The 24247-nt window shown below is 44.2% G+C and overlaps 1 protein-coding gene across 1 annotated transcript; it reads right to left on the reverse strand.

Annotated features, from left to right (window-relative positions):
- Window positions 1–1939: 1939 nt before the first annotated feature.
- Window positions 1940–20026, reverse strand: LOC310813557 (phospholipase D1; the record flags this gene model as incomplete). Its single annotated transcript, XM_083682615.1, has 27 exons — window positions 1940–2164; window positions 2375–2492; window positions 2601–2754; window positions 3423–3557; window positions 3979–4028; window positions 4475–4588; window positions 4806–4891; window positions 5046–5156; window positions 5242–5355; window positions 8147–8265; window positions 9483–9608; window positions 9759–9890; window positions 10012–10175; window positions 10812–10945; window positions 12508–12735; window positions 14283–14393; window positions 14604–14685; window positions 14790–14873; window positions 14998–15147; window positions 15465–15617; window positions 16222–16314; window positions 16563–16621; window positions 17289–17354; window positions 18102–18210; window positions 18921–19066; window positions 19467–19600; window positions 19867–20026. 27 exons carry the CDS (start codon window positions 20024–20026, stop codon window positions 1940–1942), a joined length of 3357 nt encoding a protein of 1118 aa, XP_083538741.1.
- Between the last annotated feature and the right edge of the window lie 4221 nt (window positions 20027–24247).

Below are 24247 nucleotides of genomic sequence, written 5' to 3' on the forward strand. Positions count from 1 at the left end.
GACTGTGCCAAAATTCCCACGCCTCATGTATTGGACCAGAACTGGGTTGCTTTCCAAAAGGTGTAAAGTAGCTTCCTCTCCCTGACTCTTCTTCTTCAGTTTCACTGATCTCAAACACACAGGATAAGTGAAAAAAGGGTTTGAGGGATTTGCTTTGTCTATCTACTTCTATCATGTCAGTGCTGAAGGAAAGTAGTGAAGGAGAAGAAGAAACTTTTGACTGCTGAGATCCCTGGAAGACCTTAGTTAGGAATTGTTTGGAATCTAGAGGAGATCCCAAAGAATGAGATCAGTGGACCTTCCCAGACACTCTGAAAAAGCTAGTTAGGAACACCCTGAGTTGTGACTGTTAGTTAGTTCACCTACGGTATCATTGATTCTGCTTTGTCCAATACAGCACCTCTCTCATTTTATCTTTGATTTGCTACTGTAGGTTTTTGTCTTGTTGAGCAAGAATGGGCAGACATTTAGTAACTGGACGTGGTAGGAGAGAGAAGTAGGAGAGAAAGCTTGAAGCTGCCATTTTCCAAACAGCCGCCATCTTACAAACAGTACCTGTATCTGTGGAACATTTGGATTCCCAGTGACCCCTGTACTTATATTTCTATTGTGATGATCTTTCTATGCAGGATATTTTGATAGTGTTCATGGAGCAGTTTTTTTGTGGAATCCTGACAATACAGCTACAGCTGTCACTTTGGTTAACAACACTTGTCTTTTGGCTGTGACATCCGTGAGGAGTTACTAAATGAGTCTATCAACTACAACACAGCTGCTATATATTCTCTTGTTCTCTTGTTCTGTTATGTTGTCCTAAGAGGTACAGATTTTACAATATACAATACAATGCAAAGATTCTTAAGCACGATTGTATATTGTTTTGTATAGCTGCTTTATTGTGTGAAATAAAGCAGCTATATCTTTAATATCTCTATATCTCTATATCTCTAGTGTTTTAGTTTTATTGTTCCCCTTCTATCTTTGTCATGTTAATTGTGCCAATGTCGCTCAGTCACCAGTGTTGATTATTCACTGTAAACCTACTGTTCATAACTACCACTTTATGCTTTGAATGTGAATCCAGGTTGTTTGTTCTGCAGTAGAACACGCGAAGTTAATACAAGAACAGGTTGGGTGCAGAAAATAGGTTATTGACTGTGAATGTACCTACGATTAAATGCACCTATCTATGTTAATTGTATGGGGATACATATAACATATATTATATATTTTGTAAATTATATAAATCCATTTGATTTATATGTACAGTATTCAACCAATTCTAATAAAGGCCTAAAGTATGGGCATCTATGAAGAGACACATTGTTGTTTGTTTTGAATATTTTGTGGTAATATTCCTTTGTATTGCAAATGATTGTAGAGAAAACAAAAACGAGATCTTCATATAAAATGACTGATATAATGATTCAAATGATACACAGACATATAGGTACATATAAAACATTTATTTCTTGATCTACAGGTAAGCTTAATATTTAGAGCACAGTGTCCATCATCTAACAATCTAAACAAAGAGAGGTAGTTCACATAGTGTACTGTGGCTCACTTCACTATAGAATCTGTTAGTCATGAACTATTTTCTATGATTTTACAAAGTATGATATATTACATAATACAGCATGAATGAGGCTTTGTAGTCATGACGCACAATGAAATGTAAAATTCACTGTGCAAGCTGATTTTGAAAGCATAGACATCCCCAATGTTCAGAGAGATCATACATGAATGAATTATCACATTATAGTACAAAACAAAGGTCTTAAAACCAGGGGTCCTGGGTCTGGGAGTCCTTCCCCTCTAAACAGGATCTGATTCAGACCTGACACTTCAGGTGAATGGATTCTCTGGTCAATCAAACCCGCAGACTGCAAAGCCTGGACTTGAATACCCCTGGTTCAAAACTCCATTTCCCATAAGGCTATGTCCAGAGCTCAATGGGCATCATGCCCTCTTTCGAGTTGATGGAGGGGAAGAGATTCTCCTCGGACAGGAAGTAGAAGGGGAACTGAACCAGGAAGCCACGGACCTTGCGCAGCTCTTCGTTGGCCAATAATGGATCGTCGTGGGCTAGACAGGGGCGGCACATGTACTCCCTCAGGATCTTGTAACTTAGCACCGCATCAGTGGGCACACACCTGAACACCTGGATAGGAAAACACACACACACACACACACACACACACACACACACACACACACACACACACACCCACAGTACAGTAAGTATACACTCACACAGTATACAAATACTATACCCTCCACACGCACAGAAACACACACCTGATCGCCACACTACATTTGTACAATACAACACACACACACACATCTTTAGCATTGTCACTGGTTTGCTCACCCTGTCGTACACACTGGCGTTCCTGGCTGCCGTCACCATCCACACATCCTTGTAGAAATGATCGCTGATTGGATCACTGACGTCCACGCTGGGTTCACCTAGCAACCCCAAGACCAGCCTGAACAAAAGCAGCTCAGGTGAGACAGGTGAGTGGAACAATTCCACAAACATGACTACAAAGTAGGTCCCAAAACCCAAATCAAGCCCTTTACCAGCCATGTCCTACCTGAAGCACTCCTCTCTGAGTGACAGGGCGAATCTCCCAGCCTCATATGTCTCTCCATCCATCACCGCGGTTACCAGCTCCGAGTCCTCTACTACCACCGCCATTTCACTGTCACGCTTTCCCAGCATGCTCCTGTCGTTGATGTTGGCTGAGCCTACAGTAGACATATATGTATATCTGTATAAATAGTGGATATACACATCCAGTATATCATAGATGTAGAAATAGCAATAGATACAGTCAACAACAATCCTCCTCCATGTTGACACCTTCCATGACATGAACAGGGTCATTTGAGCAGCCATAGAGGTAGAGATGGACTCTCTTTTACATATCTACTGTAGGGTCATTAGTGTTAACCTGATTCAATCAAAACAGTTAACTGAAAAACAGCCCTAGGCTTATCACATGGTGTGGGCACAGAACTTAGACCTCATCTCTTGCCATGCATGTGGAATTTAATAATCCAATTCGTATGAGGAAAATGAGATAGGAGTTGAGTAACTAGGGAGGTAATTGAGTGGACAGATGTTGTTTAATGGTGTTCAGCAACCATCTGCACACATAATACAGTACACACGCTGAATGCTAGAGGGACGTTTCCTGTGCTGTACCCTGGAGGACACTGCCATCTCCTGGACAGATGGTGTACTACTACTGTTTAACTGCGCAGGATTTACTGCACGTAAAGCTGATGTTGCACCAATTATTTACCCTGGCCAGTACGTTGAGATTTTATTTTTTTGTTCTACTGTCCTGCCTTGTCCTTTCCTGCCCTGTCGTGTCTTGTTATTGGACGTAATGTTAGGTTGTGGTACTGACCAATGATGACAGTGCGATCATCCACGATGAGTAGTTTGCTGTGGACGTAGATGAGCTCAGTCACCAGCGTGCCATCCAGATCAGCGTGAGTCCTCAGCCCACAGATTGAGATGTAGTTAATCCAGCAGTCTGCCACTGTGAAGGTACACACACACACACACACACACACACACACACACACACACACACAAACAAAAATGCATGCACACACACACACACACACACACACACACACACACACACACACACGCACACGCACACACACGTAGTATCCTTCACAAGTTAAGCCACATGGCAGCACCTTGGGTTAGATTTCAGCTAATTGACTAATGTACTCCCATTAGTACTGCTGGCTGCACTGGGTGTATTATCCCTTAACAAGGGCCCTCGTTAGTCACAGAATTAGCCCATTAAAAGGGATAGGGTCTTCACTTGTCTGTACAAAGGCCCAGTAAGTTTCACAGTTGACATAGTGTGCATGGGGGCTGAGTAGATAATGAGTGTGAGGGGGCAGAGAGAGTGCAGGGAATTGGCTGCCTGTGGGATGTCTACTTACTCACACATTTCAGTCTCTCGATGATGGCGTGCTCTCCCCTACACATGGTCCTGTAGGGAAATAGTGTGACATCACTCTTCTTGTCTCTCTTTCTCTCTCTCTCTGTCTCTCTCTCTCTCTCTCTCTCTCTCTCTCTCTCTCTCTCTCTCTCTCTCTCTCACCAATCAACCGCCTTTAATTTCTCTTTTCTTTCTCTTCTCTTCCTTCAAACCGTCCCCTCCTCGTTCCCACTTAGCTCAGAACTAGCTCATCAAAGCTCTCTTTCTCTCTTCTCTCATGTCCGCCTTGCTTGGGAGACATAGAGCTTTCTGTCCTTTAATCTCTGCGCTGCAGCGCGGTGCTAGTGGGGCTGTTGTTTTTACCCTCGCCATTGTAATTTGCCCATGTCTCCCTCACGTGTGTCCACTGCTTATTTAGGCCTTAATTGAGGCAATTTGGTAATTAGGGACAGAGTGTGTGAGAGCAGAAGGATTGTGGGATTGTGGGTAGAGATTACCTATAATTAAAGTACATGATGGCTTTGATGGCTTGGCCCCCTCCTGAGGAGATGTCGCCTTCAAAGCCTGGCAGCAGAGGCATCACGATGTACACCCGAAACCGCCTCTTCTCCCTGCCAACGCAACACACACACACACACACACACACACACACACACACACACACACACACACACACACACACACACACACACACACACACACACACACACACACACACACATACTGTATAGTACACACACGGCATTGTAAAGTCACACGCAGACAGACAGATAGATAGACAGACAGACAGAGATAGACACACACACACACACACACACACACACACACCTGTATGCTCGTAGGATTCTCTCTGTAAGTGCATCCCCGATGCTGTTGTGGACGGTTCTGTCTGCACAGCTGATGAAAAACTGGTTCTATGAGAGGAGAGAGTTTAAACAAAGAGAAGAAAGACCCCGTGCTGGATTATGACTCAAGTGATTGAGATAAGGACTGATAATGATCTGAGGACATCACACTGACTATGAATCATGATATAACATTTTTTTTTTATAAAAAACTGTTTCTCACCTCGATGTAGATGAAGTGTTTGCTGTTCTGGATGGCTGAGATATAAGCCAAGTGGATGGATTCCTCATGGACTTTAGATCCAATGGACCACTGGCCTATTGATCTCAAAACCTGCAACGTGAGCAAAAAACACTTAGTACGTTCTTTTATTTTTGTCAAATGTTCTCTCTCTCTCTCTCTCTCATTATTGTTTTACCTGTACGTTGGCCTGTGTGTATTTCCCCTGGAGCGGTGGTAGATCCATAGGGGCGGACAGGGACTTGGGCATCAAGCAGGGGTAACACATCGCCCCTGAACGCTTTTTCACCAACTACACAGAATCAATCACACACACACACACACACACACACACACACACACACACACACACACACACACACACACACACACTCACACACACACACACACACACACACACACACTCACACTCACACACACACACACACACATGACAGACACACACACGACAGACACACATGACAGAAACACATACACACACACACACACACACACACACACACACACACACACACACACACACACACACACAAAGACAAAAAAGAGACTTGATTAACACCAGCCATCAGAGCGTCGGGGTTGACTCTGACAATCACACCCAGAGAAGTCTACTAATTGCCGATAGGAATAGCACTGTGATGTCACAGTTCCCTTTGGCCTCAGCAGGCTACATCTACCTCCACTGAGACAGAGGACAAGTGAGGGGAGAGCACAAGTCACTGGCCTTCACTGTCTAATGTAACAGTGGGACTGATTACAGTGAATGTGAGGTGGCTAGGGTAAACTCCTCCACAAACTGTCCTCTTCATCCCCATTATCTACACCAGACACTATTCAGTCTGCTCCCTGTCTGTGGCTCCGACCAAATCAAGGGATAAAGACAGAGGTTAGATGAGAGGTGTTCTCATAAGATTGTTATTGTTCTTCAGGGCCAACTAACTGCCTCCGATCTCCTTGATTCTGTTTGAAAGAAATAGTGACACATTTGTCATGTAGACCACTGTATCCCAGGAGATCGTCTTGCTATAATATTAAGAGAGATTGTTTGTGGCTTTTTTATGAGAATGGTTGAAATGTAGCTTTTTTCCTCTTCTCCACAAAAAAACGTACATTTCCATTATAACAAAATGTCCCCGATCTGCACTCATTTTCAAACATTGATTTAATCTGGTCTTCTCCCTCCACACATCCGTGGCCTCATAAATAAGGTGCCGGCGGTGCAAATTAGCCGCCTGTATCTCATGTCAACATTCTCCGCAGGACCAGCCCTAATCCTGTCCCTGTGTTTTTAAACAGATGGTTACTACTACAATAAAAAGTAGCAAATTATTTTAGCAGCAGGTGGCTAAAGCAATTAACAACTGCCATAATGTGTTGATTAAAATCCATTCAGTCTAAATGAAGAGAGAAACAGTCTCATTTTCCACCTTGTCTGTTGGCACATGTCCGAGAGCATCAGTTGGGCTACTATGTGACCTTGCTGCAGAATCACAGCTGCGGTTTCACCAAAGACAAAATGATCCATTTTCAAACTGTATTTATCTGATGTTTGTTTACCTCGGGGACGCCTAGACCGCTGTAGGTCAATTATAGGTCTATTACTGCACGTAAAGATATAGAGAATGGTGGAACAGTTTACTAGCTGTCTGTTTGGAATGACTACAGTAGTTGTTGTGTTTATGGGCACAAACAAGTTCAAAGGTCCTGTCACCATTTTCATCTGGTTTTCACCAAGGTTCAAAACTAAATTGGATATGCCTCAATGTGGAGTCCTAACTAAGAAGTTGATGTTGAGCTGACGTCTGTATCTATTGGATTTGGAGTTGACTCAGCTCACTCTGCGTTCCATATTATAAGTTAAACAACTCAACCATTTGGATTCATGGTGGTTCATGGTGGTCCTCTGTGGCTCAGTTGGTAGAGCATGGCGCTAACACCGCTTAGGTTGGGGGGTTCAATTTCTGCCTGGATCATATATACTGATATATATATACTGCATATAGTATTATTATATATTAAAATACGCAGCCTGTCTATACAAGCGGTCTTTTTTAGCTAGATGATTATTGAGCACTACTTATGATGCATAACTGACTTTAGTAAACAAGCAATAGTGAACAATGACAATAGTGAGTACAGGTCTATGGCTGTGACACATGGCTTCATATTCATATAACTTATTGAATTCTTCTCACTTTGAGACTTGCAGTTTCTTTGTGAAACCAATGAATATGTCAAAATGACTTCCAGGCCCTGTTCCCTAATCAACAGTAGTCAATTGCCACCCTATTGACTACTGAACACCCAATGAGATTGCACTTTGTCTTTGAGCCAGAAATTGTCATTTTCACTAAACACCTAATCAGTCCCATTCATCTGGCTCTGGTTTCCCTGTTCCTCCGGTCCACACCTGGCTTTTCCCTTCTTTAATTACTCAGAAAATTACAGTCTCCTCTGATCTGGTGCCAAGCCTGGAATATGAGTGGCATATTCTAAAAGAAATCATACAGGCTCCAACCAATTCAATTACGCCACAATCAAAGTAGAAAGGGCTCTAATTGCAGTAAAAGGGGTGGTGGGAGAGGGGTCGTTTGTGAGAGTGGTGCGGGTATTGAGAGCAGGGCACAAAGCCTAACTGCAGGGGGTGCTAAGCTCAAGGTAATAAATATCACTCTTGAGAAGGACTGGAGAAGTGTGAGGGGGGGGAAAGAACTAATCAGCAGCTTTAGAGGTCACTCTGATAGCACACGTCTCTGACTACAGCACTCAGCAGGGTATATTTAGTTCATCGTCTCATGTTTCTCAGCTGTACCTTTATATGCAATTGTGCAATTGTGCAATCGTGCAGGCGTAAAAAATGTGTTTTTGTGTAATGGTGCAAAATGTAGATGGGGTTAGGGTTAGATGTTATACATGCATTATGCTGTAATTATACCTTTGGAAACTACATTAGGAATACTGTAACGGTTGAGTAGACAAGAAATAATGGTGAAGAAATGTGGTGTGTTATATTGAGATGACTTCAGACATGCATCTAAATCCACAAACAGAAACAAATAGTATAGAATATATTTGTTCCTTACTTTTGTAAAATTCCATCTCTGAATGAAATGCCTGGCTACATCCCTGGCTGCCTTTCCCTGGACCATCACCCCAATATCATGCCATGGCATTCTGGGAGTTTTGTACCTGTCAATAAAGTCTGCAACACAAACAAACAAACAAATAAATAAATAGAGAAAAACAAAACTACACCACACACACACACACACACACACACACACACACACACACACACACACACACACACACACACACATACTCCAAAGGTCAAGGACGGAAGTTGGAGAAGTGTGCTATGCAGACACTTCATTGTTTGGGGGAACATTGTGCATTCAGACAAAAGAGAAACTCCCTTCAACTCCAAATAAGCATCCAAACAAGGCCCTTTCATTCTGCTGAGGAGATCAAACATTGCCTTTAATCTCAGTCATTCCATGCCTGCCCACATTTCCCCCCCCCCTTCGTCTGGAAATGGCACAGGATTTTAATGTATGTATCTGTCATCTGTCCCCTCCTCCTGCTGTGCCCTACCTAGTCATTACCATGCGAGGCCCAGACCCACAGCTCTATAAGAACACAGAGGCAGAGATGGAGTTCTTGCAGGGATGGAGACGGAGAGGTATAGAGTTGTACAGAGAACTGACAGCAACCCCCACTGGCTGCAGAATGGGATAGTTTGAGAGAACTCAGATGCAAACAGACAACTTCGATTTTGATTTTGCTTCTTCTGTTTCTTTTCTGTTGTCTAGTCTTCATTTGAAGACTGTGATTGATGATATGAAAGAGAATGCAGTTGGCATACAGTTTGTTTTGTAAATGTGACCTTTTGCTTTTCCTCAGTCAGTGAGTCAGTCAGTCAGTCTCTCTCTCTCTCTCTCTCTCTCTCTCTCACACACACACACACACACACACAGAAAACAAAAAACCATAAAAACAAAATAAATCAAAAATGAGAATCATTGTATTGTCCTTCATGCATTGTGTGATGTTCCATGTTACTCTCCGCTTGGCTAGGCACAGTACTACTGAAGCACTTAGTGTAGTGTGTGGACGGGGTTTGAAAACATTCTTTTTGTCAACATCGCAGCAGCTTTAGTTAGGAGTGCCAGACAGCATTCCAGACTAAAGCACACCAAGGTTGAACATGCATTACTGCATCTAACTTTGAAAAGATGCTGGTCACCAAGTAAAAAGACAAAATACAAATACAAATGTATCCATCCCCTGTTTTGATAATACTAAATATTTTAGTCACTCATACTACTGAGTACAACCTCAAGAAATGTGTGGATACTTATTTTCCCTTTCTCTCAGCTAACAAAAACATGACAAACGTATTGCATACAGGTACAATACCGTCAAATGGCTTGTCGAGCTTGACCCAGTCCTTGAGGATAAAGTTGCAGTAGTCTTTGCCGTGCCAGAAACGAGCCTCTCCACACAGCTCATTATTGCTGATGTGACTCCTCATGGAGCCCGTCTCTGCAACACACACATACACACACACACACACATACACACACACACACACACACACACACAAAGTGATTTAGATTTTGTGTGGATGGGTGGCTGGGAGATGACTTGGCTTTAGTAATATTCAATTGACACCACACACCTAACTTGACTCACCGTAAGGCAGGGGCAGGGAGTAGTGCAGACCCAGAGAGCCTGACTCACTGGAGCGGAGGGACAGACTCTGGTTGCGCCAGTCTCTCTGAGGGAGCATCCTGGAGCTAAGGCTGGCTCTGCTACTGCAGTTCTCTGTGTTATAAGGTACAAAGAGATGTAGAGATATGTAGACAGTACAGACTGTGTGTGTGTGTGTGTGTGTGTGTGTGTGTGTGTGTGTGTGTGTGTGTGTGTGTGTGTGTGTCTGTCTTACTTGACTCTGCTCCTCCCTCTGAGTCAGAGTTGAGGAGGGCTAAAGCATCATAGACCTCTCCCTGGAGGTTTATGCTGGGCAGGGCATCTCTTCCATGGGCCTCCTCTTGTTCTGCTACCATGGGAGGGACATGGCTTCTGTAACAGCCCCTCTGCTTCTCTATGCTGGGGAGGGACACGTTGCTGTTAGCATCCCCAGGGTGTTGTGCATTGGGGAGGGTCAAACTTCCATAGGCCTCCCCTTGGTCCATGACTATAGGGGGGGTGAGGCTGCCATCTCTCTCTCTCTCGTCCTCCGATCCACTCCTCCTCTGTCTCCTCTGCAGGTCAGCCAGGATGTCCCCCACCTCACTGTACTTCCTCTCCTGATCCTCCTCTTCCTCTTCTGCAATAGTGGCTGATCGCTGTAGAGACAGACAGCCAAAGCGGTCACTGAAAGCGTTCGACACTGACCATGCAAACTGTTACAGGCATCTACATTACAGTCCATAGTGTATGTACTCTATATACGTACAGTACCAGTCAAAGGTTTGGACACACCTTGCCAAGAGTGTGCAAAGCTGCCATCAAAGCAAAAGGAGGCTACTTTGAAGAATCTAAAATATAAAACATATTCTGGTTTGTTTAACACTTTTTTGTTTACTACATAATTCCATATGTGTTCCTTAATAGTTTTGATGTCTTTAATATTAATCTACAATGTAGAAAATAAGAAAAAAAAATAAGAAAAACCATTGAATGAGAAGGTGTGTCCAAACTTTTGACTGGTACTGTACATAATCCTAAACATGACAATCACACCATTTAGAATCACTGATATGACAGTACATCAGGAGACAGCGGAGTGCAGTGACAGTGTAGTGCAGTGACAGCGTAGTGCAGTGACAGCGTAGTGCAGTGACAGCGTCGTGCAGTGACAGCGTAGTGCAGTGTCTCTGGTACAGTAGGAGTTGAATGAGGGCTGAGACTTAATGGCTGATAAAACATCACTGCCGACCTCAACTTGACAAATGGCAAATGTCAGCGCCGTATTCTCCTGGTGGGCATAATGTTATTAAGTGCAAATATCACTGTGCTCCTTAGGAGACACTTGCAAAGGTTAGACCAACAGCTGTAACAGCTTCATGTGTATTAGCCAAGACTGTAGACGGCCGGGGAGGCCCCGCAGTTGATGGATAGGACCAGCCAAGCATGAGGAGAAAGGCTCTAAGTAAATGCAATAAGGAGCCCCTTCATGAGAGGAAGATCATGTTTATTTAAAAGCCTGGGACATATCTAATGGCCTAATGGAAGACAGTGATGGACAACGGGGAGGGAGGGAGGGAGGGAGAGAGGGGGAGAGAGAGAGAGAGGTGGCGGATTATAAGGCCAGATCATTTCCCCATTTATTGGCTGTGGTAATTTGTTGACTCACTCATCCATGCAGGGTCTTTATGTTTAATGCAGGCCTGCAGAGGACAGAGAGAGGAGAGTGGGATGAAAGAGGGGGTTAAAGGGGAGGAAAGAGAGGGAAGAGAAAGGGGGCATGAGGGGAAGAAGGGGGGTTGGCGGGGGGGGGGGGCTAAAGCGGGCCGCAGATGCTCTCTAAGTGTAATTTTGCATTGGCCCTGAACAAAATTAATCTAAATTTGAATCTGAATCTTGCTGCTGTGCTTAGAGGAACATTTTCTTATGTTTAGGCGAACAAAGAATAAAAAAACCCCACCTAAAATAAAAACTAAAATGGTTGACAAAGATGTCACGTATGCAGTATACCCATAGTGGACCATAGGATAACTTAAGTGTACTTTATGAATTCATATTCAAGGTTGCTTTAGTTTATGCCACTGAAACTCCAACTCTAACCTAGTAACAAAAGAGTAAAGAAATGTATAGAACAAAACCAACCAACATAAAGCCTGGACATACACACACTCCTGTCACACGTGGGATGGCGGCTCTGTGCTACCAGACAGCTGTCAGGTGCGTGTCTAGGTTTTGACGTGTGGCATGGTCTGACACACATCATCCACACCCAGCTGTTATCGGCATGCCAGCGATGCCCCTGCCACAGACAGGGTCGCGCCCGTGTGGACAAACATTGTGGCCCACTGCTGGCTATGGCTCTCCATGGGTCACATTTACAATGGATGTACTGCTGTCTACTTCACTTAGAGCACAGGGGACATACAGCCAGCACTAACATGAGACAGACTCATGGGTTTGCATTGTATTTATAGTGTATGGACTCACTCCAGGAGGTGAACAAGTGTTCCCCAAGATCTTTGTCACAGTACTTCCTGGTAGACGCCGCCACCTGGAGTCATGTGACCAAATGTACAGTACAATCAATCTACCTATCAGTCTGTTGAAGTTGGCATGACTCTATTATGGCACCTATTTCATGATCATGACACCATGGACTTGTGAATGTTAAATTGTGTTATAGTTCATTGAAAACTTGCTGAGCTCAGTCGGCTAATATGGTCAAGAGTTGCAGCCAAGTTCAAAACTGTACCTGTTCAGTCACACTCAGCCTGGTGGAGTTGGGGGAGAGAGCCGGGCTGGGCTGGGGGGTCCTCCTCACACTGCCCACGTCAGTGAGTCTGTGCTGGGAGTCATCCCAGCGGCCGTAGGCCAGGTCGATGCCTCCCAGGAAGGCCAGGGATTGATCGATCACCACCGTCTTCTCATGGTGAGCCCACAGCAGCGCAGTGGAGGGCACATGATCAGGGTGGCGAATCACCTGACAGACGGAGGAAGAGAGAACCACAGAAGGTAAATCCACTTTATTCATCATTATGCACCTGGGTCAGAGAAAAACTCATCGGTACAGAGTCTCAACTGAAGACATGCAGACTTAACATGTAACTGTATTTGCAGACAGGCCAACTGCCCCCCCCGGTCTGTTCCTCTCAGCTGGTTAACCCCCATGTACTACTGTATGAACCACATGATACCTCCCTATGCTCTGACAGTGAGTCCCTTTGGGAAAGGACTGCCTAAATGATAAATAAATAAATAAAACGCCTGGAGTCTCTCAAGTTACCTAGAGAATACCTGGTATCAAACCCACTGAGAAAACAAGAGAATATTATAGTATTTGAGTGGAAGTCAGACAGATAAACTGTTCAGCTGTTCTATACATCCCGCTGCCTGAAATAGCAAGTCTCTGGAGCGGGATACATATAATGTGAGAAACATCTGTGTCCCTCTGCGTATCATCATCCAGAGTGTTTGGAGGATCACACAAAGCAACACACACAACACAAGTGCCCAGGAATACCTCTACTACCCAGCTGGTGTGTGTTGGAGCTCCTCAGGGGGAGTGTGTGTGTGTGTGTGTGTGTGTGTGTGTGTGTGTGTGTGTGTGTGTGTGTGTGTGCGTGCGTGCGTGCGTGTCTCCCTAGCCACTTCTCAGTATCAGTCCTCTGCACGCTCTCCGCCAGCGCTGTCATAAGATAATGTGACAGCTTGTCAATCATGCCAGGGCCTGGGGTGCCATGGCGATGAGAGGGTTTGTGGCGGAACGCTTTCGTGAGCAACATCGGGAAGAAGACAGCAGCAGGGACCATACTGCTGTAGAAATAACCCCACCACTGCCAGATCTACCCCCCTCCTTCCTATCCCAACTCCCCCTGGCCCTCACGCCCCCCCCCCCCCCCCCCCCCCCCCAAGAAAAAAAAACTAAAAAACCTGGCCTCGCCCCCTAGACGAACCCGGTGGGGGTCCGAGTCCAAACAAAGTGATCCCCCCCATGCCCTAAGAGAGCCATCCATGGCATCCAGCACATGATCTAAGTATGCGTCCGTCCCTGTGCCCACAGGCCTGGCGCAGCCAGGGCACCACCACTCTGCCAGCCTGCGCTGAAATGTGTTGTGATGTGGCCGTCACTCTGGGAGGCAGGACTCAGACACCTGTGGAGGGATTGGGTAAAGCTGATCTAGATAGACAGGCGTTCTCTGTCTCTGTCTCTGTCTCTCTCTCTCTGGACCACTGCTTTCAGTAGGGAAGGAGGAGGGGGGTAAGAGGAGAATGGGGGGGGGAGAGGGACATTTGGGAATGCTTGACACGATTGATTTATAGTCTTGGAAGTTGGGTACAGTCTGATCTGCAAATGCATGGCGATGCTGCTGTTTGCATAACTGTAGTAGTGAGAAGACCACTAAAGCCCTTCCCATAACTCTAAGGGTCTATGTGAATCTCTTAGCATATCCTAGACCTCAGTTTTAACAGAAATTAACCCTAGTGACTCTGTAAAAATGAAAAATAGGGTTCAAGTGCCTTACTTACCCTGATGTTGGAGTGTAGGCCCATCAGGGTTCTCTTGGTGTACTCGCTGTTCAGACCCAGGATGACCTCCACCTCCTTATAGAGCAGAACACAGATCTTCACCCCCTGCTCCTGCAGGGATAGACACATCAGGGTGGAGACAGTCAATAGAGTACACACACACGCACACACACACACACACACACACACACACACACGCACACATACTGTACATTAATTACTATTTATGTTGGGGTATTGCACATTATCTCAATCATTCTAGAACAAACATGCTGTATAGAAAATGTACTATCTAGAATATGATTTTTATTCGACACTCACCGCTTTGCGCTTCAGGACACAATCCAACCTCCAGGTGTTCCCATCAACCACAGGCCTTTTTAGGAAGATCTCTGGACTCAACCTGAGAAGCAGAATATCAGTGACTTCACAGAAAGGTCACTAGTGTTATTTCCCACAGTGTGGTTTTAAACGTCAACACCTCAAAACTGTAGCACTGTTCCATACCACCAGGCGGTGATGAATATCTCCTCTTTGGCTGCTTCCAGCGCATCTGCAATGGCATCAAAGTAGCTTGCAGCGTTGACGAACCTGTAAGCACCAGACAACATCAATCTAGCAGCAGGTTTGACTGCAGATCCTATGATTGAACTGCTATGTTATCATCGTGTTTCTCAGGTCAGGATTCTGGCCCTGAACCTCCATTGTTCCCTACCACTGTGTTGTAGTGTTTTCTCTGACCGGGGCGAAGGAGCCATGGCGGTTCTCCCTCAGAAAGTCTTTCCCGTACTTCTGAGCAAACTCGACGATGGAGTGACCCCACCAGCGAGCCTGTCTGTACGTGGAGCACTTGATGGTGAGCGCCCTGAAGCAGAGAATACAGGAACAGCCACCTCACTGCACTTGTGAGATGAAGCCAAACACATCTCCATCGGTGGATCATCAATAAGACTGTATCAGCTTACAGCATGTTTCATTGCCATCAAAACATCAAGTCAGTTCGATACAGCTTGATTGCCTGAGGCATCTCGCATGGAATTTGGCACACATGTACAGTAGCAGTGACAGAGGAACGTGCAAATAATCTCAATGACAAGTACAGTCGGCATTTAGAAGTGGGTGGGTAGGACATCAAAGTCCAACTGAAATGTGATGAGAACAGAGGCGTCTATTTTGACCTGCCTGCAGAGGTTCTCCATGGTGACGCCATGGCGGATGCCGGTCTCCTGGGTGCCGATCTTGATGTGGAAGCCCTTATCGTATAGGATCACCGTCCCCACCTGGCCGTCCTCCGGCCTCATGTAGAGAACAAAGGAGTCCTTCACCACCAGCCATCTGAAACACACACACGCACGCACGCACGCACGCACGCACACACGCACACATGCACAAACACACACACACACACACACACACACACACACACACGTGCCAGAGACATGCAATTCAGGAGTCTCACTGCGGTGAGTTGGGGTATGGGGTGTATGGGGATGTGTTCAGATTGAGGAATTGCTAGAAAATTGGGGAAAAGTAAGGCGCATGCAACGTTTTCACATGATTCATGCATTGATATCGATGGGAGATTTGCATTAAATTCAGAGTTGCATGACTGTATGTCGTGAAGATTTGACACAGGATCACATTGGAAAGCCGCAACATCGGGTAGAGAGACAATGGTGAAAATCTTAGTTAGGTCCAGAGCATTATTCCTACCAGGGGAGGCTGGTGAAGGCAGAAATCGTAGGACGGTCTCATTGTAAAGCATGGAATGGATTGAGCAATGGTGTCAAACACATGTGTTTGATGCCATTCCTCATTCCATTCCATGCATTACAATGAGCCAATCCTCCAATGTCTACCTCCACCAGCCTCCACTGATTCCTACAATATGGCATTCTAAAAGTCTGTGTGTAACTCCAGCCCCCCCCCCCCCCCTCACCTCCTGGACCATCTGTAACAGACACTGTTGGAGCCACACCAGTAACACACAGGGAATGTGTTTCCTCCAGACTTCTTCAAGATCAGGCCTTCACTTTGAACACACACAATACCCCAACAGCATGACTGATGATGTCATGATAAAAGTTATCATCACAAATGGACAATCAAGCAACTTTCAAACTGCCATAGTAGAACACTCGAGTCCACAAGACTTACATTGTCCCATAACATTATGCTGTGAACACAGTTAATTAATGACCTGCAATACCATAAGAGTAAAAATGTGTCTGTTGAGTGTTATTAAAGTGTAAGCTAAAACACAAGGTTCACATGGCTTACATTCCTTTTGGTCCCAGGTCATGGATGAAGGAGATCTGACTCACTTCCAAGAACTCAAGCTGAAACCCAAACCAGAGTAGTTAATGAAACCGTTTCTACTGTACCAGTCTGCCTGGACACACACACACACACACACACACACACACACACACACACACACACACACACACACGCACACACACACACACGCATTCAAATATGCTGAACACGCTATCTAATGAGTCTGCTTTTCAAGATGAATAGTAAACCAACAGTGTCTTTGCACTCTCTAAACAGTAAAGTTCCACAAAATGTCTTACTTCTGGGGCCTTTGATGGCTCCATCAATCCTCTGACTGTCCTAGACTTGGGTTGCTTGCTCATATTCATAGAGAGTAAGATTGGAACAACAAATTTGTATATCACCATCATAATGTGCTACCCTCATCACTTTTATATCGTAGGTAATGGACATTAGCAGCCATCTTGGTTCTTTAAATCATAGTTTTCTTGCTCCTGCCTGCTGTGCATCATCTCATTAATGCAACCCTTTCTCCATCACACACCTCATTGAAGTGCCACTACTCTTACAAAGGTACAGAGCCCTGACAGGGTTAGAATTACAGTTAGCTCTCAGGACTAATTAGGAGGTAGATGTGTAAGAGCATATTCACCTCCAATCATTGTGACTTATTTCATTCCTATTCCACTTCTTTAGAATACAAGACATTTACTGGGAATAGCTCACCGTAGCAGGATGGCTCCTGTACATGGTCCTCTTTAGGACGTTTCTGAGATAGTCCTCCAACTGCATCTATCAGACACACAGAGTGAAGTAGTGGAGTCTTCTGTAGGCCAAAACAGGAGTGGTGTGTCCTGCACAGTCTATTTTAGTGGGCACTTACTGTGAACTATGATACCTTGTGTGATTACACATTGATATAACAGACACATTAGGGTTTGCAAATAAACTAGAATTAAAGGAGCAGGGCATACGTTTGTTGGAAATCTGCCAGCACAGCGAAATTAAGTTTGAAGTTCCAAACAACAACATCCTCCCTAATAATAATAAAACCCCTCTGAAATGGACTTACAGTTGTGTTTCTGCATGTGTGTTAGCTGTTGTGTTTCTGCATGCACTCACGATTCGAAGAGACAGCTACCAGAGACAGAAAGGCAAAAATCTAGTCCACTCCCCTAGAACACCCCTGGCAGTAACATCATGTTGGGTCGGACACTCCATTTTAGAAAGCGCTTTTTCAGAACCAAAACCGCTTTCGTAAATTAAGCTATTAGGAAGCTTATAGAAAGCTTGAATGTTACATACTGGGTCTGTCATTGTGTTAAGCTAAATCTCTCCCTCTGCAGGTATATAACAGTAATTGTAAGATCTATTATTACATTTTACATAATAATACGATATTTCCAATCTATAGTGGCACTGAACCTGCCAATGTAATTACCATAATAGTACTTGATATAAAGTGGAACCAGTGAGTTTGCTCTGGGTAACAGAGACAGGGTGTAACACAGTACTCATGTCAAATGGAGGTTCTCTAACTTTTCTGTTACTGAGCTGCTCCTCTTTGACCAGGGCATCTGGTCTCCGGGGTAACGTGGGGATGTGTCCTCCCTGGAATTGCTTAAACGACCTCCTCTTGACAGAATGGCTGCAGAAGAACAAGGACACAATACTTTAAATATGAAGTTATGGATGTTCTTCATTTGTGTGTTTTTAATGTGAAACATTGAAGGCTACTTGTTTAACAAAACGGTGAATCCTGATGTTTGTTTGAGACAGGTCTCTCTTGAAAGAGATGTTTTTTTCATGACAATAACCTTAAATAGACATCCATGAAAAATATGTTGACATCTACCATAAGCCTTGTTTATTAAGAATGCAACATGCTGTATGTTTCTATGCTGGTGAACAGCAGTAAATGGGAATCAGAAAAGAGATGGAGTAAATTGGGAACCCTCAACTGAGAAATTAACACTCAGAAATATAGAAAAGCAATGGGCCAGAACTTGTACAGTATTTGGCTCAGAGTCGTGTGCGTGTGTGTGTGTGTGTGTGTGTGTGTGTGTGTGTGTGTGTGTGTGTGTGTGTGTGTGTGTGAGTGTGTGTGTGTGTGTGTGTGTGAGAGTGTGTGTGTGTGTGTGTGTGTGTGTGTGTGTGTGTGTGTGTGTGTGTGTGTGTGTGTGTGTGTGTGTATGTGTGTGCGTGCGCGCGTGTCTATGTGCGTGCTTTCCTACCTACCTGCCTGTCTGCCTGCCCGCCTGCCCGCCTGAGTGCGTGCGTGCGTGTGTGCGTGCGTGCGTGCATCAATGTGTAACCCTGAATTGTATTCTGAAAGGTAAATAAATTAGAAGGGCTTACATCCGGGTTGGCAGTGGGATCTTTAGAAGAGCCTTGAACTTGAGCAGCTCCTGATGAAGGGCTTGGAAGTGTTTGAAACGCCGTTTGATTTTCCACGTGAAGTCCCCGTGGCTCAGCTCAATCGTGTAGAGGTTGGGGTTCAGCACCTTTGAGGTGGCGTTTCAAAAGACACAAGTTCAGCTCCAACTCGTCAATACTGCCTTACAAGCACTTTGGGGGAGATGAAATAGGCGGAGGCAAACAATACTGTCACTATTCAAAAGGAGGTTTTTTGGAGATCATAACATTAAGAAATAGTTCACTCAGAGATCAGAGAGGGAAAGCTTACTCGTCAAAATGAAAATGATTAAAGGGCCTTAAATTGCATTTGCAATATTTTTCACAATTGTTGCATCCATACCACATGATGGAAAGGATATGATGAGGAAAATGATAGCAAATAATGTGTTTTTAAGTATAAGATTATGAAAATGTAGTGAGATTCCAGGTATGATAAGATATAGTTTGTTCATATTCCATATGACATGTATAGAATATTTTGCTCACCTTTGTAGTAGACGTAAAGTGCTCCACCTCTGTCACTCGAACAAAGATAGGGACGTCCTCCAGAAACACCACACAGTCCAATGACTTGAATGACTTGAAGTTGTATATAGCCTGAAAATTGATGGTTCCGCTCTCTGAAAAAATAAACAAGAGGTTTCCAGTTGGCACTACAAGCCACCCTGAAGATTTCTGCTGACCCCTGTCCAAAATTACTTTCCACCTAAACCTTTCCATCTAAATGTGTGAGGGAATGCTCTCTATATATTCTATTCCTGCTTGCTTTAAATAATGGATAACATGAAGGTAAGAAAAGCTATAGTATTGAGGACTACCGGAATAGGCTTTTATGTCATTCTAAGATGAGGCTGGGGTTCTGGAGGCAAGCTGAGAGAACACTGACCCGGTGGCTTGCCATCACAGTGGTCGCCCTGGCAGCAGAGATCCAGTTCCTCGTTGTCGTCAGGTAGATCGTAGCCGTCCAGACTCCCAGAGAACTGGCTCATGACTGACTCCAAGCGCTCCAGAGCGGGAGCCCTCTGCCTGCCCGTCACCGATGCCATGCCCTCTCACCTCACCTCACCACAGCTGGGCATCCATCTGGGACAGACAACAGAGGAGGTTGTACCTGCAGGAGGACTACATTATGGTTCAGCAGACAGAAAGTCAATACAGTATTAAACACAGGCAAGAGGGTAAGGGCCAAAGAGCAGTGACACAGAAAGTAGACACACACATGAACTGATATGCAGTAGACATGTGAATGCCTCATTATTATTTATGTTTGAAATATTACATGACATCCACACTCTGCTATCTCTCAAATATTGGTAATTGTTGGTTAACATAAAAAGAAAATCCAGTTTGTTGATTTAATTATTTGGTAATTAAAACCCATCAGTAAAAAACAAAAAATACAGACATCCTACTTTCCTATAAAAAAAACATCTAATTGCCACCACATGCAAAATGCATGAAGTATAGATTTCATATCTCTTTGTTCCTGTGCCTGTGTCAGTCAGTCAGTCAGTCAGTCAGTCAGTCAGTCAGTCAGTCAGTCAGTCAGTTAGTCAGTGGGATTGGTGGGGGAGATAATGAGGAAGGATGTGCCAGTATGACCAGCAGAAGGCCTCCTGGCCCAAATACAGGGTGACAGGCCCGCCCGCCAGAGGAGGACAGGGGGGACCTAATGTCTTGTGATCCCGCAGAAGGTGACAGACATTGATTGTGTGCAGTCTGACGGTACGTGTAATGACAGAAGAAAGGAAAGGTCAGGGTCAAATGGTGTGAATGTGAAGCAACGTCCTGAGGACTATGAGCCTTGGTCCAGACCAATGTGTTATTAGCAATAATAGTTCACAGATACATGTGTGTCATCATGTATACTTTAACACTTTATAGATGGTGATATCAGTAACACTTTAATCATTATTGGTGTAGTCTATCCTTCTGATATTAGGGGCCTGGTAATAAACAAACAAAGTCACAAGCATAAACATATTTTGTTATTTGTTGAGGGTACATACCGTACCAGTCAAAAGTTTGGACACACCTTGCCAAGAGTGTGCAAAGCTGTCATCAAAGCAAAAGGTGGCTACTTTAAAGAATCTAAAATATAAAACATATTCTGGTTTGTTTAACACTTTTTTGTTTACTACATAATTCCATATGTGTTCCTTCATAGTTTTGATGTCTTCAATATTAATCTACAATGTAGAAAATAATAAAAAATAAAGAAAAACCATTGAATGAGAAGGTGTGTCCAAACTTTTGACTGGTACTGTACATTTGCAATCAAAACGGAGGAGGGGAGATCATTCCCAAGAGGAACATTGGCTTATCTGTACTTCTCTTCAATACTGTACTGTACGTCACAAATATGTCTCCCAACAACTGTTCAATCTCTAATGGCCGAATATGACACATTTAACCAGATGAATCATCCTTTAATATGACATTACAGAGCTACAATATGACTATATGCTGAGCTGGTACCATTGACTATGATGATAGTAAGTTTTAGTTCTGTTTGACTTGCATGCTGGCCATGATGTTTTGCAGCATAGCCCTAATGAGGTGTGCTTTCTTGCTGAATGAGTGTCTCTCTCTCTAGCCAACCTTAAGACCCAGTTTAGGGGTGAGAATGTGAGAGGTCACACTGCCCCCCCTACCCAATTCTGTAGCCCTGGGCCCCTCGTTCTGGCCATTAGGGAAATTCCTAGTCTTCCCCAAGCAATGACAGGTGAAATGGAGCACAAAATCCCAAAGACTGCCATGGGCCTCTCTCCCTCTACCTCCCTCTCTCCCCCATCACATTCTAACTTTCTGTTTCTCTCTTTCTCTACCTTCCTCTCTCTCTCTTTCTTTCTTTCCCTCTCTCTCTTACACACACAAACACACACACACACACACACACACACACACACACACACACACACACACACACACACACACACACACGCGCACACACACACACCCACCCATCATGTTCAGAGAATCATGCCCATACGTGATAGAGGATGGCACATATATGCACAGGCCTTATGTCCCCTGGCAGTGGAGGAAGAGCCTGCTCATCAGTTTTCTGATTCATTAGATAATAATGAGATGGAGTTTGAGTCTGAAAGACTCTCTCATCTCTCGCTCAACCCCCCCCCCTCCTCCCCTTTGTAAGCCTCTCTCTCTTTCTCTTTCTCTCTCTCTCCCTCTCTTTCTCTATCTCTCTCCCTCTGTCCCTCTCTCTACCTCCCTCTCTCTCTCTCTCTCTCTCTCTCTCTCTCTCTCTCTCTCTTCTCTATCTCTTTCTCTGCAGCTCCTGACATTCACACCATCATAGTAACCTGTCCCTCCAACAGCTTGTTAATTCGTTCAAAAAGCCCCCGCAGTCAGAGATAATGAAATTTAATTATTGTCTTTGGCCATAGGGGTATTGGACACAGCTACAATCACTGCCTAATGAGAGAGCCTATCTGCATTCATTATTATTACCATGGTATTACTTTGCTGTCTGTCCACTGTGCCATAATGGTCTCTCCATGCTGCGGACAGGAAGTGCACAGATGTATATGTCTCATATCAGAGATACCTATGGGTCTCATTATCACCAGATACAGTATAACTTTTTTTCCATTCCAGTTTCTTATGATGTAAATGCACATTGAGTCAGAGCTCTGTGCCTTTCAGAGTCTTGATCTTGCCACTTTTGTTCCATTGAAATCAAAAGGACATATTCATGGTAAGAGTGCTCTCATATAGACCGTACACACTCTCATTGGTATAATTAGAAAAATTACCTTTGGATAGACTCCTTTGTGCCAGAGCACAGGACATTTTCATTATGTGTATCAAAGGGAACAGAATAAAAGAAGTGAATATATTATGTATTCAGAGAGTCCTGCGCCAATGTCTGGGGGTGAAGTTGAAGTGATACTGTATCATGACATTTCACACATATTGTAACCTTACCTAATGGCATAGGAAAGATTTTTTGGGGGGTAGAAAACTAAAAAAAATGATACTACATGTGTATACTGTACATGTTTAGTTTAAATAGCATTTTAGTTGGATATTTTACTGTGGGGATATACAGTAATTAAGTGACATTTCAAGAAAAGGAAGCTATGAAACATTGGATAGACCAGATTGTAACGGTGATAGCATACAAATGTAAATGAATCTCACTTCCTTTGTATCATTGGAAATATGATAAGACAAGCTAGAGTAGTATGGGACTTCCATTTAGCTCTGTTATACAGCAAAGAAGTACATGTATTACAGGCAACACTTCAAAAGTTGTCATAATTAGGGAAAACAGAAACAATGATGTCCGAAGTAGGTTTTGAATGTGAATGAACAGAAACACCTCAGTGAGTTATAAACTAAGACCCTAGAAGGGTCATCTGGATCTCCTGAACAGAAGCAGATTCTGTTCAGGAGTGATACTAGACATATCTTTGAGTGTGGGACAGACAATCTTTGAGTGTGGGACAGAAGCTTTATAGCACTGACAGAGGAATTCACCTTTGTTGAGCATATACTGTACTGCATATATGAGGCATTGACCCAAATGACACATCAAGATTCTCGTTCTATATGGCATCTTATACATAACATCATTCATAATGCATGACACTGTTAGTCAAGCACACACACACACATATAGTACTTCACCATCATGTATAAGCTGTTAAAATAAAGCTCTTACCTCTCCTGTGGGCAAACACCACAGCCCAAACTGAGTCCTCCTCTTGTTGTTCTTCTTCTTCTCCTCCTCCTGTTGACCAAAATCTCCTCACTTTCTGCCACTTCCTGTGTCTGATTCACCCGCTGTCTCACGGCTCACAGTGTCAGTCGCTATGGAAACCGAGCCACACCGCCAAATGTTCTAGTAGTCCTGTGCCGTCATCCCTCTAGTTTCAGGGGTCCTCAGGGAAGCATGACACTCAGATGAATATCAATTCAAACTTCCACTCATATGGTTTACAGGTTGAAGAGATATGAACAGTGGTGGGGTCGACACTCATGGTCGTGGAGGTGGTGGGCTCAGACAGACAGTGATGTGGTTTGTTTGGATGAGAATTTGAGAGCGGCAACCATCTAATCTCCGTGATGTCACCTCTGATGGAATTTCCTGCCCATGGGTTGAATGTAGTGTGTGTGTGTGTGTGTGTGTGTGTGTGTGTGTGTGTGTGTGTGTGTGTGTGTGTGTGTGTGTGTGTGTGTGTGTGTGTGTGTGCGTGTGTGTGGACAGTGGGCAGGGCTGAATGGTATTTGTGTTGCATAGT

The sequence above is a fragment of the Argentina silus genome (assembly GCF_951799395.1).
Source record: "Argentina silus genome assembly, chromosome: 12".
Classification (NCBI taxonomy): Eukaryota; Metazoa; Chordata; class Actinopteri; order Argentiniformes; family Argentinidae; genus Argentina; species Argentina silus.